Genomic DNA, 15,423 nt, shown 5'->3' on the forward strand with positions numbered 1-15,423 from the left:
TGTGTGTGTGTATATATATATATATATATATATATATATATATATATATATATATATATATATATATATATATATATATATATATATAATGGGGCCCTCTCATCTCCAGTACGATCTTCGCCTCGTCGTGTCCGACGGACGCCACGAGAGCGACGCAAGCATCATCGTGCAGGTTCGTGACGTCAATGATAACCCTCCCATCTTCAGCCAACACTTATACGAAGCCTGGATTTCCGAAGAGGATGACAAGGATTTGCCTAAACACATCTTAACGGTAAGGGCTAAAAAGATCTTAACGTAAAAACAAGTAAAAAATGCGCCGAAGAACGAGTTTTCTGTACTGCGTATAATGCCGTATGAGACTTTCAGCAATGGCCCATGAGACTCAGCCACGGTCCGGTGGTAGCCTCAGCCACGGTTTGGTGGTGGCTTGTGTTGTTGGTGCCTATAGCGGTGCCAGAAGTACGATCATGGCTAAATTTAACCTCAAACAAAATAAAAACTACTGAGAAGGCTAGAGGGCTGCAATTTGTTATGTTTGATGATCAACATATCAATTTCCAGCCCACTAGCCTCAGTAGTTTTTAAGATCTGAGGGCGGACAAAAATAAGTGCGGACGGACAAACAAAGCCATCTCAATAGTTTCCCTTTACAGAAAACTAAAAAAGGCATTATCAAACATCATAAACAAGATATAAACAGTCTCTAAAATGCATAGGATATTCGTATGCTTACAGGTATCTTAACCTATGCCTTCCTTCCTATTTTAAGGTGGAAGTGTCCGACGGAGATTTCGATCGACCCCGAGACATCGTGTTCTCTCTGTCGGGCCAAGGAATCGACGTCGAAAGTCCCGAGAACTCACATTTCGAGATCATCCCTTCGACTGGACAGATCTACGTTAGGAAGGTTTGTTCTCCGATAGTAAATTGCGTAACAGAGTAACGACCCAATTATTTTAAGTTCTATTCATGTGGAACAAGCCCACCAAAGGGGCCACTGATTTGAAATTCAAGCTTCCAGAGAATATGGAGTTCATTTGAAAGAAGTAACAAGAGGTAAAAGGGAAATGCGAGAGAACAGATCTCACTTATTAAAAAAGAAGAAAAACTTAACAAATTAATGAATAGACAAAAACGTAAGTAAGCTATTGAAATGCAAGGAGAATTGTAATTGGGGTAGTAATGCATTGCTTCCCTGCTTATTTGCAGCTCAAATTGGAATTCAGTTTGCTATGAGTTTTATGACTACCAATAAAATGTGGAAAAGTTTGCTTTAGTGCAGATGTGGAGTTTTCTTTTCTCCAAATGTTTCGAGAGAAGAGCAAATTCATTCATTCATTCCTCCTTTCCTTTGACATCTGAATTCATGTGTATCGATTTTATTTTCTGATAGTCTTAAGTATAACATGACTCTGATAATAAAAAAAAAGGATTATTAACGGTATTCACAGCCTCTGGACCGTGATTCTCCAAGGGGAAGACCTACCTGGGGACTGACCGTCTTCGCTCAGGATGAAGGAGGCACCGGATTGGTCGGTTACAGTGAGATTTCTGTTCACCTGAGGGACGTGAATGACAACGCTCCAATATTCCCGCAGGTATAGAATCCCCCTCTGTTTTTTCCTCTCTGTTCCTCTTGCGTATTTTGGAATAAAAGTCTTGGCATATAGGAAGGGCTATAGCCATTATTTATCTAAAAGTTATTTAGAAGCTCACAAGGGGGAAATGCCGGCAGTATACGTCACCTGGTGCACTGTACTATAGATGCTACTGAAGAGTGTATGCGGAGTTCCCTTCCGCCCTTAGCTGAACCCACTTTTACGCCTTTTACTTTACCTCCATTCCTGCTTCCTTTCCTCAGTCTTGCTGTCCAGAGTCTCTAACTATTAGTAGTTCCTCGTTGGGATGGTGGTTTCCGTTCTCAGCTAGCTCTCTGCTGGCCGCGAGTTCGAATCTCCGACCGTCCAATGAAGAATAAGAGGAATTTGTTTCTGGTGATAGAAATTCATTTCTCGCTATAATGTGGCTCGGATTCCACAATAAGCTGTAGGTCCCGTTGCTAGGCAACCAATTGGTTCTTAGCCGCGTAAAATAAATCTAATCCTTCGGGCCAGCCCTAGGAGAGCTGTTAACCAGCTCAGTGGTCTGGTTAAACTAAGGTATACTTAACTTTTTTTCTAACTATTAGTTCTTAGTGCCACTGTTGGGTTTTCTTCCAGCTCCACCTTTATATCCATGTACTTCATCTCCTTTATTTTCTGGATCTCTTTAATATCTTGTCACTGTCTTGAGTGCTGAAAGGACGAGAGCGCCCCAGTGCTTGGTTTGACAGACTAAAATTCACAAATCAATTATTCTATTTATTGAGAAATACTGAATTTCTGAAAAGCCACCAGAAACGATGATGCCTCATTTCCTATGTATCTGAATATCTGTTGTAACAGAACTAGAAACACAGACCAGTATTTGTATATACTGGAGGGTTGATAAAAATATCTGAGAGCTGAAAGTCCAAATTATAAGAATTTTGCATTAAGGACCTCAGAGGATGTTTAATACTGATATAAAAACTCAACCATATTTTTAGTTGTTGATGTAGGTTTGCTTTGCAATTCGAAGTTAGTTGAAATTATCCACGTTTTCATGGATAGTCAAGTGATAAATTGAGAAAAATCACCCCAGCATTTCATAACAAATAATAGAGTCAACCATATACCAGATATTCAATCATCGGGTTGATTTTGGAGCGATGTTTGACGATAGCGACTTCCTTCCAAATTTCGTCAGGTGATCTATTACGGCAACGTCACCGAGAACGGGGTATACGGCCAAGAGGTCATCACCATGAGAGCAGACGACTACGACGACCCAGACGAGGCTGCGAACGCCCGCTTGACCTACTCCATCGAGAAGAACGTCATCGACGAGGCCACTGGCAGGCCCATCTTCATGATCGAGCCTGACACTGGAGTCGTCAGGACAGCCGTGTGTTGCCTCGACAGGGAGGAGACTCAGGAGTATTCGATTCAGGTGGTGGCGATGGATGGAGGTGGACTTAAAGGTACTTCAGTGCAGATGAAATGTTTTTTCTGTTCTTTGTCTTATGTTGAGACGTTGGCGAAGATCTGCTCGCTTGATCACGTAGTGTCGATGGGTGGAGGTGGACTTTAAGGCACTTCAGTGCAGGTGAAATGTTATATTTTCTTTCTTTTATGTTCAGACGTTGGCAAAGATCTGTTCACTTAATCACGTGGTGGCGATGGATGGAGGTGAACTTCAAGGTACTTCAATGCAGGTGAAATTATGTGTATATATATAATATATACATATATATATATATATATATATATATATATATATATATATATATATATATATATATATATATATATATATATATATATATATGTACATATATAATTTTTAGATTTTTAACATAAATGACCCTATGAAACCAAAAGTAGATAGCTTGACATAACCCACTTTTCTCTAATTCTTTTTTCACGATTTATCTCGTGGGTTATGATATAAAATACACTGAACTTATATAATAAACCACAAAGGTAATGGACCGTTAAATATACCTGATATACACATATATTTTGTTATTATAGAGAGCAATCCATATGATGAAGCTTTTGATGTAATGCTGTACATCACTCCTTCTCAGGAACAGGTACAGTGAGCATCCTCATTCAAGACCTCAACGACAGACCTCCCAGATTTACGAGAGAAGAGTGGGTTATTGAAACCGAGGAGACCATTGGCTCTGTCCTACCAACAGAGCCCATCCTCACCGTGTCAGTTCAGGATGAAGATGAAACGAATACTTTTACCTATGAAGTCGTCACGTCCTCAGGTTACGGAGCTGATAAATTTTCGATTGTCACCAACGACGACGGTACAGGATCCCTCATGGTTGCGAAACCACTAGATTTCGAGGACCCTCAACAAGTACAGGGATTCAGATTTCAAATTCAAGTCAGTGACTTGGGGGAAGAAGGTCTCCGAGACCCTTATCACTCTGCAAGATCTTGGATCAATGTGAAACTGAAAGATATCAACGATAATAAGCCTAAGTTTATTGATCCTATCAGCGAAATTCGAGTGTATGAGAACGTCCCCGTGGGCAGAAGATTGGTTAATATCACGGCATCAGATCCAGACAAAGGAGGGAAGGGCAACATAACCTATCTAATAGATAGGGCCTCTAATAAACAAAGACATTTCCATATTGACAGTTCTGGATCTGTAACCATTCAGAGACCACTGGACAGAGAAACCACCCCTTACCACGTGATGAAGATACTGGCTGTCGATGACGGCACGCCAGCAATGACAGCCACAAATATGTTGACAGTTGCCGTGATGGATGTCAACGACAACGCACCCGAGCTTCGAGAGGACTATCATCCAGTCATAACTGAGAATCAGTCGCCCAGAATGTTCGCAGAGATTCGAGCGATGGACGCGGATGACATTCTGAAGGGAAATGGGCCTCCTTTCCACTTCAAGCTCAGTCCGCTGGCTTCCGATGAGATCAAAGATTCCTTCAAGGTTACCAACGTTCCCGAGGGAGCAAATGGCGAGGGCGTGGCAGTGATATCCTCTCTGAGGAAGTTCGACCGTGAACTGCAAAAAGAATTTCATGTTCCCATCAGCATTCAAGACTCGGGTGTTCCGCCCATGATCGGCACCTCGACATTAACTGTCATTATAGGAGACATTAATGACAATGAAATGAAAAGTGGGGAGAAAGAAGTCTTATTTTACAGTTACAAAGGCAGAGCACATGAAACTAAGGTTGGTCGTGTTTATGTCTGGGATCCAGATGATTGGGATTTAGAAGATAAAAAGTTTACCTGGGCCATGAGTCCCCACCCTAATTTCCATCTGAATGAAGACAGCGGAATGATTACCATGAAATATGCGACCAGTGAAACGTCGTATGAACTTGAGTTTTACTCTCAAGATACCAGTCACCTTCAGGTAAAAATAGAGGCCAAAGTTACTGTACAGGTGAGACATGTGTCTGACGCTGCTATAAAAAATGCCGGGTCTGTTCGTGTTGAGGGAATTTCTGACGAGGAATTTGTCAGTCAGTGGAATTACAGAACTAGAAACCCCAAACGCAGCATTGCCGACTTTTTCCAGGAAAAACTTGCAAATATTTTTGAAGTGAGTCCACATAGCATTGATATGTTCAGTATTCAGTCGAGAAAAAGAACTCCTCTCGTGACAGATATTTTCTTTTCAATCTTCGATTCCCGTTACTTTACACCAGTTGAATTAAATGGCTTGCTCATGATGCACAAAGATGAAATCGAAAACCAACTTGGGTTGAACATCATCATGATAGGGATAGACGAGTGTCTGCCTGAAAACCATCATTGCTCTGGCTCCTGTACAAGTAAGTTAGAAGTGCTCAAGCCCCAGTATTTAGTGGACGCCAACAAAACTGCATTTGTGGGTGTGCGAACGAAAGTGGTACCCGAGTGTAAGTGTAGTGCTAGAGATTTTTCTGAAAGGGAATCGTGCCGTCCAAATCCTTGCTTTAACGATGGCCAATGTGTGCCAGACGAGTCCGGCGTCCGCTGTGACTGTCCTGAAGGGTTTAACGGACCAAGGTGCCAGTTATTATCTAGAAGCTTTCAGGGAAATGGCTTCGCTTGGTTCCCCCCTTTGAAGACATGTGAAAGTTCCCATCTAAGTGTTGAATTTCTAACAGCAGAATCTCAAGGACTAATTTTCTATAACGGTCCCCTGTTCTCAAATAATCTGAGTCAGCAATTTGTGACGGATTTCATAGCGTTGGAAATAACAGAGGGCAAAATGAGATTTTTCATTAATTTTGGATCAGGCACGTTACAGCTGAACTTGAATACCTCTGGCACTTTGAATGATGGCAAGTGGCATAAAGCTGATATCTTCTGGGATAAAGAGAGGTAACGTATAATGATCACTGCAAGGTATGCTAAAACTCGTGAAGTTACATATCGTGGCTAATGTCACGATTAAAGGACTGTTTACAGTGGCTGACATGGGTTCCATTTAACGGAAATTAAGTGAATATTTAATTAGTATTCAGGCCCAATATGGGTCTGCAGTATGTTGAAACAAAACAATTTCAAATATTTGATGGACAGAGACGAAGGTAAATATTACGCTTAAAAAACAGAATACACTCAGAAGAAATTTCACCTGCGAACCTATTAAGCAGGCTTTCAGTAATTCATGTAATACTTTGATAGATATATTCCCACTTAAATTAGGTACCAGATTCCATGAAAAACCACTTAAATAAAACGGAAATGTATTGTTTAATGTAGTAAATAACACAAAGTCATGTTTATTAGACCTTACAAAATTTCTTTCTAATAGCGAGGTTTGAACTTATTCAATCCCGAGCAAACATTAAACTTTTCTAACAATTCTATAACTTTTGGATAAAGTTTACTGCATCATATGTAAATATACCTTATAACTTTATCTCCGAAGTTAAATTTTATGACAACAGTAAAATAATAAATATTTCTACATTTGTTTAAAGTAGTTTACTTTTTAAACAATTCCCTGTGTATTTATATTTAGATTTCTTCAATGATATTTTTCTACAAAAAGGGAGGAGATACAATAGCAGTTTTATTCCTTTTCTCTGTTGGAATTAAAAACTAATAAGATGTACTTTTCAGACAGCAAGGGTAGTTGTAGATCAGTGTGCTGACGAGGTGGTTTCTGACACCAGCAAAAGGGATCACAGTGTGGACCTCTCATCATGCCAGGCCTTCGGGAAACTGCCTCCATTTAACGAATATATCAATTTAAACAGCCCACTGCAAGTTGGGGGCTTAGCTCAGCACCCTGGATTTCTGAGAAGTCTCTACACTGAAGATGAGACTCCCCTGGGGCAACCTTTCCAGGGCTGCATCAGAAACCTGAAGATAAACAGCCATTTGTATGACTTTGCCAATCCGGGCCTACAGAGGAACAGTGAAAGTGGATGCTCCCAGTTTGAGAGATCCTGTCACAACAACTCCTCTCAGTCAGGGTGTGGGTCCAACGGCGTTTGCGATGGCTCCATCACCGAGCCTTTCTGCCTATGTAACCCTGGCTGGACAGGACCTTACTGTGATGAGCCGACTGTCCCTGCCTTTTTTGAATCTCAGTCCTACGTCAAGTATTCGTTGTCCTTCCAGCCCAATCCATTCCGCACCAGTTTTCAATTGAGGTTCAGGACTTGGGAGGGCAATGGCGAATTAATCCGGTTATCAGACCTTAGTCGAGGACATGGTATTCTCGAAATGAAAGACAGGAACTTGCAGTATCGTTTTACCATGAGCAGCTCGAAAGAACAGAGCCTGTGCCTTTCATCTGTCGTTGTGAACGATGGAAAGTGGCACGTTGCCCGGGTTGAGAGATTTGGACCAGTGGTTATGCTCTCCCTAGATGGCGGAGAAGGACGGAGATATAATGAAACCTCCATATTCTCAGGGCCTATGCTGATGAATGTTGACGAACAAGAAGGCCTGTACGTCGGTGGCACGGTTCTTTACACGAATGCTAACGTCTTCTCGGTGAACAATGATTATTATCTTGGTAATTATTGGCTTTTCTCCCAGACAAAATGTCTTTTTTTTTTTTTACTTGCAAATGAAATATAATTGCATTTATTTGCCCTGTGGATGAAAGAATATACTCACTTTGCTTCTGAATTCATCGCTGTTTGATGTTACCCTCGAAAGGTTGTGAAGTCTCCTGTCTGGATTTTCCAGGCTGCTTAGACGATCTTCGAGTTGAGGGTAAAGCCCTCCCCTTGCCTCCAGGACTTACCGGGACCCAGTGGGCACAAGTAACTGTGTTCCACAACCTTGCTTCGGGGTGCATTTCTCCTAACCAGTGCCTTAATATAACCTGCATTGCGCCACTTATTTGCAAGGACCTTTGGATGAAACACGAATGTGGGTAAGAAAAAAAATCTAATTTTTCCAGTCTTTTTACCTATGGAAGTAATTAGTAGTATATGTACTTGTGTAGCCCTTAACTTCTCGTTACGTATTTCTTGAATAACTTGGTCATGTTAAGCCTAAACCATCCACCTTTCTATAATATATTTTTCTTCTTTTTTTGTGGGAGTTTAATAGCAAGCTATAAATATGGTTAATCAATATCTTTCTTTAGAATCATTATCATATTCACTGTTGCAACAATAATGTATTCTAAAAACAAACCTTCTATTGTACTCATCTATAGGCCTCCTTCTTCAAGTAGATAACTACAGTGGGAAAATAATCCTATAATCTAAGTTTCAGGTGACTCCCTTCTTCCGTTACGTCAGTCTTGCCGCCTGAAATGTTTTTCGATAGTTTCCGTTTCCTCTTGAAAGGATAAAGGGAAAGCCCTGTGAGGAAATCTGTAAATTGTTTATCTTTTTCGATAGTTTCCTCTTGAAAGGATACAGGGAAAGCCCTGTAAGGAAATCTGTAAATTGTTTATAGATACTTACCTAAAAATACTTCTGTTTCCCAAGAACCTAGCAACGGCCAATCCAGAATTAGCAGCCTTGGTCTGATAAAAACCTCAAAGGCTGATCAGACTGAAGGCGTCCACCTAATGAGTGATAACCACTGTAAACTGCTTTGTTGCCTCTACTTGTCAGCTGCCCAGAAGGGACTTTGCTATCGAAAGACCATCGAGTTTGCCTTGATGAAGACGAATGCCTTTCTAGCCCATGCAAGAATGGGGGTATATGCCACAACCAGCAGCCATCCTACGTTTGCCGATGCCCTGAAGGATACGAAGGCATCAACTGTGGAATGGTAAAGGAGATAAGTTCATCACCGCCTAGTCTGCCTGCGCTCGCTGCCATTACCGTCTGCCTCATAACTGTAGTGGGTAAGGAGTGTGACGAGTTTATAAATGAGTAGCGCAGTTTCTTGTTAAATTTGCTTGTTATTATTAAATAATCGAATTCTCGCAACTTGGGAATATATGAGATTAACAAGTAATACATGCTTAAACTTCTGATGGTTGATTTATGGCAACAGGTGTTTTGCATGAACGATTTCTTTCAACGGGGACTTCCAGTTTCAGAGAAACCTTAGACTCATTTCATGGTCCCAATCCTTTCACGTCTTGAACAGTACCTTTTGCTCATATTATTATATTGTATCCTTAATTATTCATTCAACAGCCTTGCTGGCTGCCTTTTTGTTTTGCCTGCACCTCAGAAGACGACGGATGCGACGGAGGGAATCTGAAAAGAGGAGGCAAAGCGCTGATGTTCAGCTCGGAAGCAAACATGGTGTTCACGGTGAGATGACTGTGCTGGACCTGACCGCGATGAATGTACCACCTGTCTCCGTGGTAACAAACGGCGGTAACTTCTTACCCGGAAAAACGCAAGGTAATTTAGCCCGATTAAGCCGAGTGGTTAAATTGGATTTAATTTTTATATTAAAACTAATGAAACAGGTTTAATTATCTTTGAAGACAAAGAAGAAAAGTGTTTCATTTAATCGTTATTAGCCTATTTGTACTGCACATGACAGCGAACGATCTTGTCAAGATGTCTTCTCGTTTAAACTGGATATATTTTCTATGTAAATGTTTATGAAACAGGTTATAGAGTGCCACATATACAGCTATATCAAAGACATGGGTTTCAATTAGCATAACGCGCATGCAAGTGTTGACATCCATGCTGCCATAAAATGGAAGCGAAGACTGCAGTATCTGCAAAAATACAAAACTGAGAAAAATGGTAGGTGCTGCAGTGTTCCCTTGCCTTACTACTGATTTTGCAGATACGGGAAATGGGACCCCCTAAATACTCGTGGAAAGCGTTGAAGAATCATTCTGAAACTGCAGTAACTTGTGTATTAGTATTTCACGAGCCCAGTAGGTGGCGTATCTCAATTTCGAAAAATTTGCAGATACTGCATTGCATGTGTCAACTTTATTACCGCCCTAAAAATCACGCGTTATTTAAGACAATGACGAGGTTCAGGAAATTTTGTAATATTGCCAACAGGCTATTTTGTAATTCAAGTTTAGTATATCCCTAGAAATCACATAAAATGTAAAATGCTTAGTTTTTGTTTACATTGAGTACTTTTTTTTACCTTTTCTAATCAATAAAAATTCCTATGCTATCTGAGTAATCATTTAATAAATAATATTTTGTATGCTAGCACAGTAATAATTCAGTCAATAAAAATTCTTATGCTATCACAGTAATACTTCAGTCAATAATAACTCTAATGCTATAACAGCAATAATTTAATGAATAAAAATTCTGATGCAATCACAGCAATATCAATTATAATTTTCATTCTATCACAGTGATACTTTATTCAATAATAATTCTTATGCTACTACAGTAATAATTCAGTCAGTAATCATTTTTAGACTATCACATTATTAATCTCATTAATAATTCTTATGCCATCACAGTAATAATTCAGTCACTAATAATTCTTAGATTATCACATTGTTAATCTAAGTAATAATTCTTAAGCTATCACAGTAATAATTCAGTCAATAATAATTCTTACACTATCACATCATTAATCTAATCTAATTAGTAATTCTTATGCTATCACAGGAATAAATCGGCCAATAATCATTCTTATGCTGTCACATTGATAATAATTCTTGCGATGGAAAGAGAAACCCACAAGATTCCTGTGTATAACTTGTTTACTTGTAAATATTTACATACTATTTGAATCTCGAGTACTTTCAGGTCCTAACTGTGACCCTTTTTCAAGAGATGTGAAGGTGGTCAGGCTGGTTCAAGGCCCAGCAATCATCTGGAACTTCTTCTCCTGGAAACCAGGACAGCCATCATATAAATGACAGCACAGGAGACGAAGTTCCAGAAGATTGCTGGGCCTTGAACCAGCCTGACCACCTTCGCATCTCTTGAAAAAGGGTCGCAGTTAGGACCTGAAAGTACTCGAGATTCAAGCATTATGTAAACATTTACAAGTAAACAAGATATACACGGGAATCTTGTGGGCTTCTCTTTCCATCTTCAGAAGAAAACTGACAGAAGTTTTCGTTTGGTTAATAGTTCTTGCGCTATCAATCAAAACAATAATTTGAAATCATATTCTCTCTGGTACCTTTCCGGTTAAAATAACTCTTCCTCCTGCAGATGCAACTGTGAACAGTGGCATCACAAACGTGGACGTCATCGTATGCAACCACGAGGAAAACAATTTGGTGAGCTCTCCCCAACCGCTCCCCTGGGAAAACCTCTGTCACTACATCTGCGACGGTGGGGAATCTTCTGTCACCTACCTCCCGCCTCTCGGGTAATTTTAACTTTCCAGCATAATGAGAGAGGAGAAAGTTTCTTCATATATTTAGTCTCGTAGGAACCTATTCTCTTTTCTCTCCGGATTCTATTAGACCATTACCACTCTACAACGGTTCTCCTCGCATTTCAATCATTTGCTTCCATTTTTATCTATTTATGCATTGCTTTATTTTTTTTTCTTTTCTAACACCTGATCTCTTCTTTCTGTATTTCATATTACCTTCTGTTACTTCTTTCAGATGAACACCATATTCTTTGGAAGCTTGAATTTCATGTCAATGGCACTGCAGTGGGCTTGTTCCATATGAATAGGGTTCATGTTCTGAATAATAATAATAATAATAATAATAATAGAGAAACAAATCCACAGCTATGGTGTGGATTTTGTCTCCATTTTAAGACTCATGCTACAATGAGTATGTTTCAATAATATAATAATAATAATAGAGAAACAAATCCACAGTTATGTTGTGGATTTGTTTCTCCATTTTAAGACTCGTGTTACTATGAGTATTTTTAATAATAATAATAATAATAATAATAATAATAATAATAATAATAATAATAATAATAATAATTCTTGAGAAACTGGGTTACATCGTTGATAAGTTTGTGGCGTATAAAGTGCATAGCTCACTGGCTTTTCAAGTACACTAATTTAATGATAAGCGAAGGCCAAAATCAATTCTTTAATATCCATAATGAGGAAAATATAATATGTGCTTCTCATTCCTTAACCTTCGTGATAGGTACTACTAACAGAGATTCCTATTCCTAAAGGCCTGTCCAAACTAGGAAACATTGTTTGGAAACAAAGTTTGCAAACTGTTTACAAACAGTTTCCAAGAAACTGGTCGCAAACAGTTTGCAACCTTTGTTTCAAACAATGACTTTTTTTTTTTTTTTTTTTTTTTTTTTAAACCGAGGGTATATCGTCACATTCCAATTTTCGCTTTCTTTAAATATACATTGCCGACATTTGCTGCAGATACACATAAATATTTAGACGATAGTATGTCATTAATATTGAAAGTAATTTTTGTATTTACTTCCCAATGGCAAGCTACAAATAACTCGTTAATAAGGAATTCAGTTCTCGTGGAAAATAACTTCCACCCAATGAGGATTGAGTGTGGAAATGTTTACCTAATCTGACCAGAATTCGAACCTGTTCGTCTTGGGATGATATATAGTGAACTTGCTCACACACTAATCACGAGCTTTATAAGTTGATGATTACGACACCGCTGTACAAACTGCTGTGGGATTAGGTTTCTGTCACGTAATCATGCAAACTGATGTGAGGACAGTCCACAGACGTAATCATGAAATAGCATGGATGAAATAAAAAAAAATAAACCAGATAATGCAGGTCTAAAGGGGAAAGATCAACAGCGGCATCAGAGCAAGAAGAAAGACAACGAAGAGAGGGTAATTTTTGTGAGTTCATAAATAAGAGATGAAAGGAATAACTTGACTGATGCACCACGAAATGAACAGGATGTTTAGATTAAAATTTTAGAGAACTGAAACGCAAAGAGTTAATCTGCCCTAAAATGGTAGACTGCTGTATCTGCAAAGATACAAAACTGAGAAAAATGGTAGATACTGCAGCTTTCCCTTGGCTTACTACTGATTTTGCAGATACTGCAAATGGAACCCCCCCCTAAATAAAGCATTGAAGAATCATTCTGAAACTGCAATAACTTGCGTATTAGTGTTTCACAAGCCCAATAGGTGGCATACTTCAATTTCGAACATTTTGCAGATATTGCAATGTTCCATTTTAGGGCAGCATTGTATGATCAGTAGAGTATGTGGATGCAGGTTCAGTATTGTAAATCGAAACATTTTCATGACATTTCATTTCTTCCTTTGCAGCAACCAGCCCCAGGAGACAAAGTTTTGATTGACATGAAGAGTGAGCCTTCAAGAAGTAACAGTCCAGCACAGCACCGCAGAGGACTGGGTGTTTCAGCTGTAGCTGCTGTTAATCATTCAGCAGAGGCCTTTCGTACTGGGTCTTTGGACACGTGAAAATTAGAACCTCTAGTTTTCAATTCATCTGAAATCATCTGTAATTAATGTTGTCAGACCACTGAAAAATTCTCTGGTTGGGCCGAATCAAATCGTAACAATACATTTGTGGCGATAAAAAAAAAATCTCATTGAAAAACAACAATAATGAAACGCCTAATGCAGGAACTAACTGGGAAGGTTTTTTTTTATAGATGTTGTATGAAAATTTGAATGAATTATTATTTGACTTATTAATAGATTATAAATGACTCAGACATACTTATGTCTCAGAGAAGCATTCAATTGACTAAATAAGACACCACTGATAAGTCTCAATTTCAAATTAGGCCAGCCATATAATTATTTATTTTCATCACACTGATACCCTTCAGTAATTTGTGATTCTGCTTAAATATTAACATCAGTAAATTGGCAAATTAGTTTTAAAAAATACATATCTCCTGTTATTGGCAGTCATTCAAAGATGGCGTGACAAGATGAGGCATTAGCAAGATCTCATTATTGTTGGAATTACTCAAAAGTCACCTTTTGAAGGCATTGCCATTCTTCAATAAGTGCCAAATCTCTCAGATGGGGGCGAGTTAATCTGAAATCTCGAAATCAAGAAGAATCTCCTTAGAAATCTAAGATGGAAATTATGATCTTAGTGATAAAGTGCCTTTTTAATTGTACTTTTTAACATGACCCGAACTGTAAAAATGTAAACGGCCTTTCTGACTGTCACAGAAACTAATGGCATAAGCGGTCTCTTAAACATGTATTAGAGAATTTTTATACTTGGTAACGTTTCTCACTATGGATGTTTATACTGTACTGCATGTTGCATTTTATGACAATCACAAATATATATATATATATATATATATATATATATATATATATATATATATATATATATATATATATATATATATATATATATAATATATATATATAAATATAAATAATTATATATATACATATATACAGTATATGTATACATGTATATATGTAGATACATACATATATATATATATATATATATGTACATATATATATATATATATATACACACACACACACACACACACACACACACACACACACACATATATATATATATATATATATATATATATATATATATATATATATATATATATATGCTACTGTCGACCTAACCGCTCAGTTCTCCTCGCTGCTGGGAGAAAGGGAGCTGGGGATTTGGTACGATACATGTACACATTCGCTACCGGGGTCTAAGTGATGTCAGGCAGGGCAGCCGATCGAGAATACGGCCTACCCCAACGCCAAATCAAAGTCCTTCAAAAAAAGGCATCGTGCTTACCCCATATAAAAATGGGAAAAAGCACGTTAAAACGAAAAAAAAAATGTATATGTACAGTATTACTAAAAGGACCTCATTCAAACTGGATGGTATCTAATGGAGTATTTATTCAGAAAAAGTTACAAGCTTTCTTGGACAAACAGTCCACATTATCAAGTATAGGTACGGATACTTGATAATGTGGACTGTTTGTCCAAGAAATCTTGCAACTTTTTATGAATAAATACTCCATTAGATACCATCCAGTCTGAATGAGGTCCTTGTAGTAATTCTACTAATGCACAGAACAATTGTGTACGTGATAAAGTTAATATATATGTATGTATGTTCCCAACAAAACATTCGTTACATTTTAACATTTCCTTGGACAATTCACACATTCAGTGGCCAAGAAAAAATAAAGATTACAAAGATATGATACTTTCAAATTATGGCGTGTACATTCAGAATTCGGCTTAACTTTCCCTGAAATCTGTAAAATAACCTTTGACTCTCTTCATTCATAATGTGTTATTTTCTGAATGAGTGTGTTTATACAACTGCCGCATAGAGACAGTCTTCTCTTGTAAATATTCATCATGTGGAACATGTTTCGTTTCTAGTTTATAACTCCATATTTATCAGTGTGAACTAATTATTAATTATAAGGAGAAAGGATGAAGATCAAGTGTTCAAATGACGCTACAAGAACTTGGTAGACACTTTAAAACTTCCAAGTGCCAACTTGTAA

At 38.2% G+C, this 15,423-nt stretch overlaps 3 protein-coding genes across 3 annotated transcripts; all 3 read left to right on the plus strand.

The window, feature by feature from the left end:
• Positions 1-1,515: 1,515 nt before the first annotated feature.
• On the plus strand, positions 1,516-3,245 carry LOC136843534 (putative neural-cadherin 2). Its single transcript, XM_067112068.1, has 2 exons — positions 1,516-1,545; positions 2,791-3,245. Exons 1-2 carry the CDS (start codon positions 1,516-1,518, stop codon positions 3,172-3,174), a joined length of 414 nt encoding a protein of 137 aa, XP_066968169.1. The 3' UTR covers positions 3,175-3,245.
• Positions 3,246-3,262: 17 nt separating this feature from the next.
• Positions 3,263-8,927, plus strand: LOC136843536 (neural-cadherin-like). The gene is made up of 5 exons (XM_067112069.1): positions 3,263-3,284; positions 3,674-5,948; positions 6,683-7,599; positions 7,776-7,965; positions 8,660-8,927. Exons 1-5 carry the CDS (start codon positions 3,263-3,265, stop codon positions 8,925-8,927), a joined length of 3,672 nt encoding a protein of 1,223 aa, XP_066968170.1.
• Positions 8,928-9,197: 270 nt separating this feature from the next.
• On the plus strand, positions 9,198-14,191 carry LOC136843590 (uncharacterized). Its single transcript, XM_067112092.1, has 3 exons — positions 9,198-9,406; positions 11,162-11,321; positions 13,208-14,191. The coding sequence occupies exons 1-3, from the start codon at positions 9,241-9,243 to the stop codon at positions 13,233-13,235; spliced, it is 354 nt and encodes a 117-aa protein (XP_066968193.1). The 5' UTR covers positions 9,198-9,240; the 3' UTR covers positions 13,236-14,191.
• The last annotated feature ends 1,232 nt before the right edge of the window (positions 14,192-15,423 follow it).

This window comes from Macrobrachium rosenbergii, chromosome 11, assembly GCF_040412425.1.
Source record: "Macrobrachium rosenbergii isolate ZJJX-2024 chromosome 11, ASM4041242v1, whole genome shotgun sequence".
NCBI lineage: Eukaryota > Metazoa > Arthropoda > Malacostraca > Decapoda > Palaemonidae > Macrobrachium > Macrobrachium rosenbergii.

What these genes read in the sequence shown, in the direction of transcription:
- LOC136843534 (XM_067112068.1), top strand. Translation starts at nt 1,516, where the DNA reads ATGAAGGAGGCACCGGATTGGTCGGTTACA. An exon ending in CACCGGATTGGTCGGTTACA is followed by an intron (nt 1,546 to 2,790) that starts GTGAGATTTCTG and finishes AAATTTCGTCAG; the next exon opens with GTGATCTATTACGGCAACGT.
- LOC136843536 (XM_067112069.1), top strand. Translation starts at nt 3,263, where the DNA reads ATGGATGGAGGTGAACTTCAAG. An exon ending in ATCTTCTGGGATAAAGAGAG is followed by an intron (nt 5,949 to 6,682) that starts GTAACGTATAAT and finishes AAAACTAATAAG; the next exon opens with ATGTACTTTTCAGACAGCAA. An exon ending in TGGATGAAACACGAATGTGG is followed by an intron (nt 7,966 to 8,659) that starts GTAAGAAAAAAA and finishes TCTACTTGTCAG; the next exon opens with CTGCCCAGAAGGGACTTTGC.
- LOC136843590 (XM_067112092.1), top strand. Translation starts at nt 9,241, where the DNA reads ATGCGACGGAGGGAATCTGAAAAGAGGAGGCAAAGCGCTGATGTTCAG. An exon ending in CTTACCCGGAAAAACGCAAG is followed by an intron (nt 9,407 to 11,161) that starts GTAATTTAGCCC and finishes TTCCTCCTGCAG; the next exon opens with ATGCAACTGTGAACAGTGGC. An exon ending in ACCTACCTCCCGCCTCTCGG is followed by an intron (nt 11,322 to 13,207) that starts GTAATTTTAACT and finishes CTTCCTTTGCAG; the next exon opens with CAACCAGCCCCAGGAGACAA.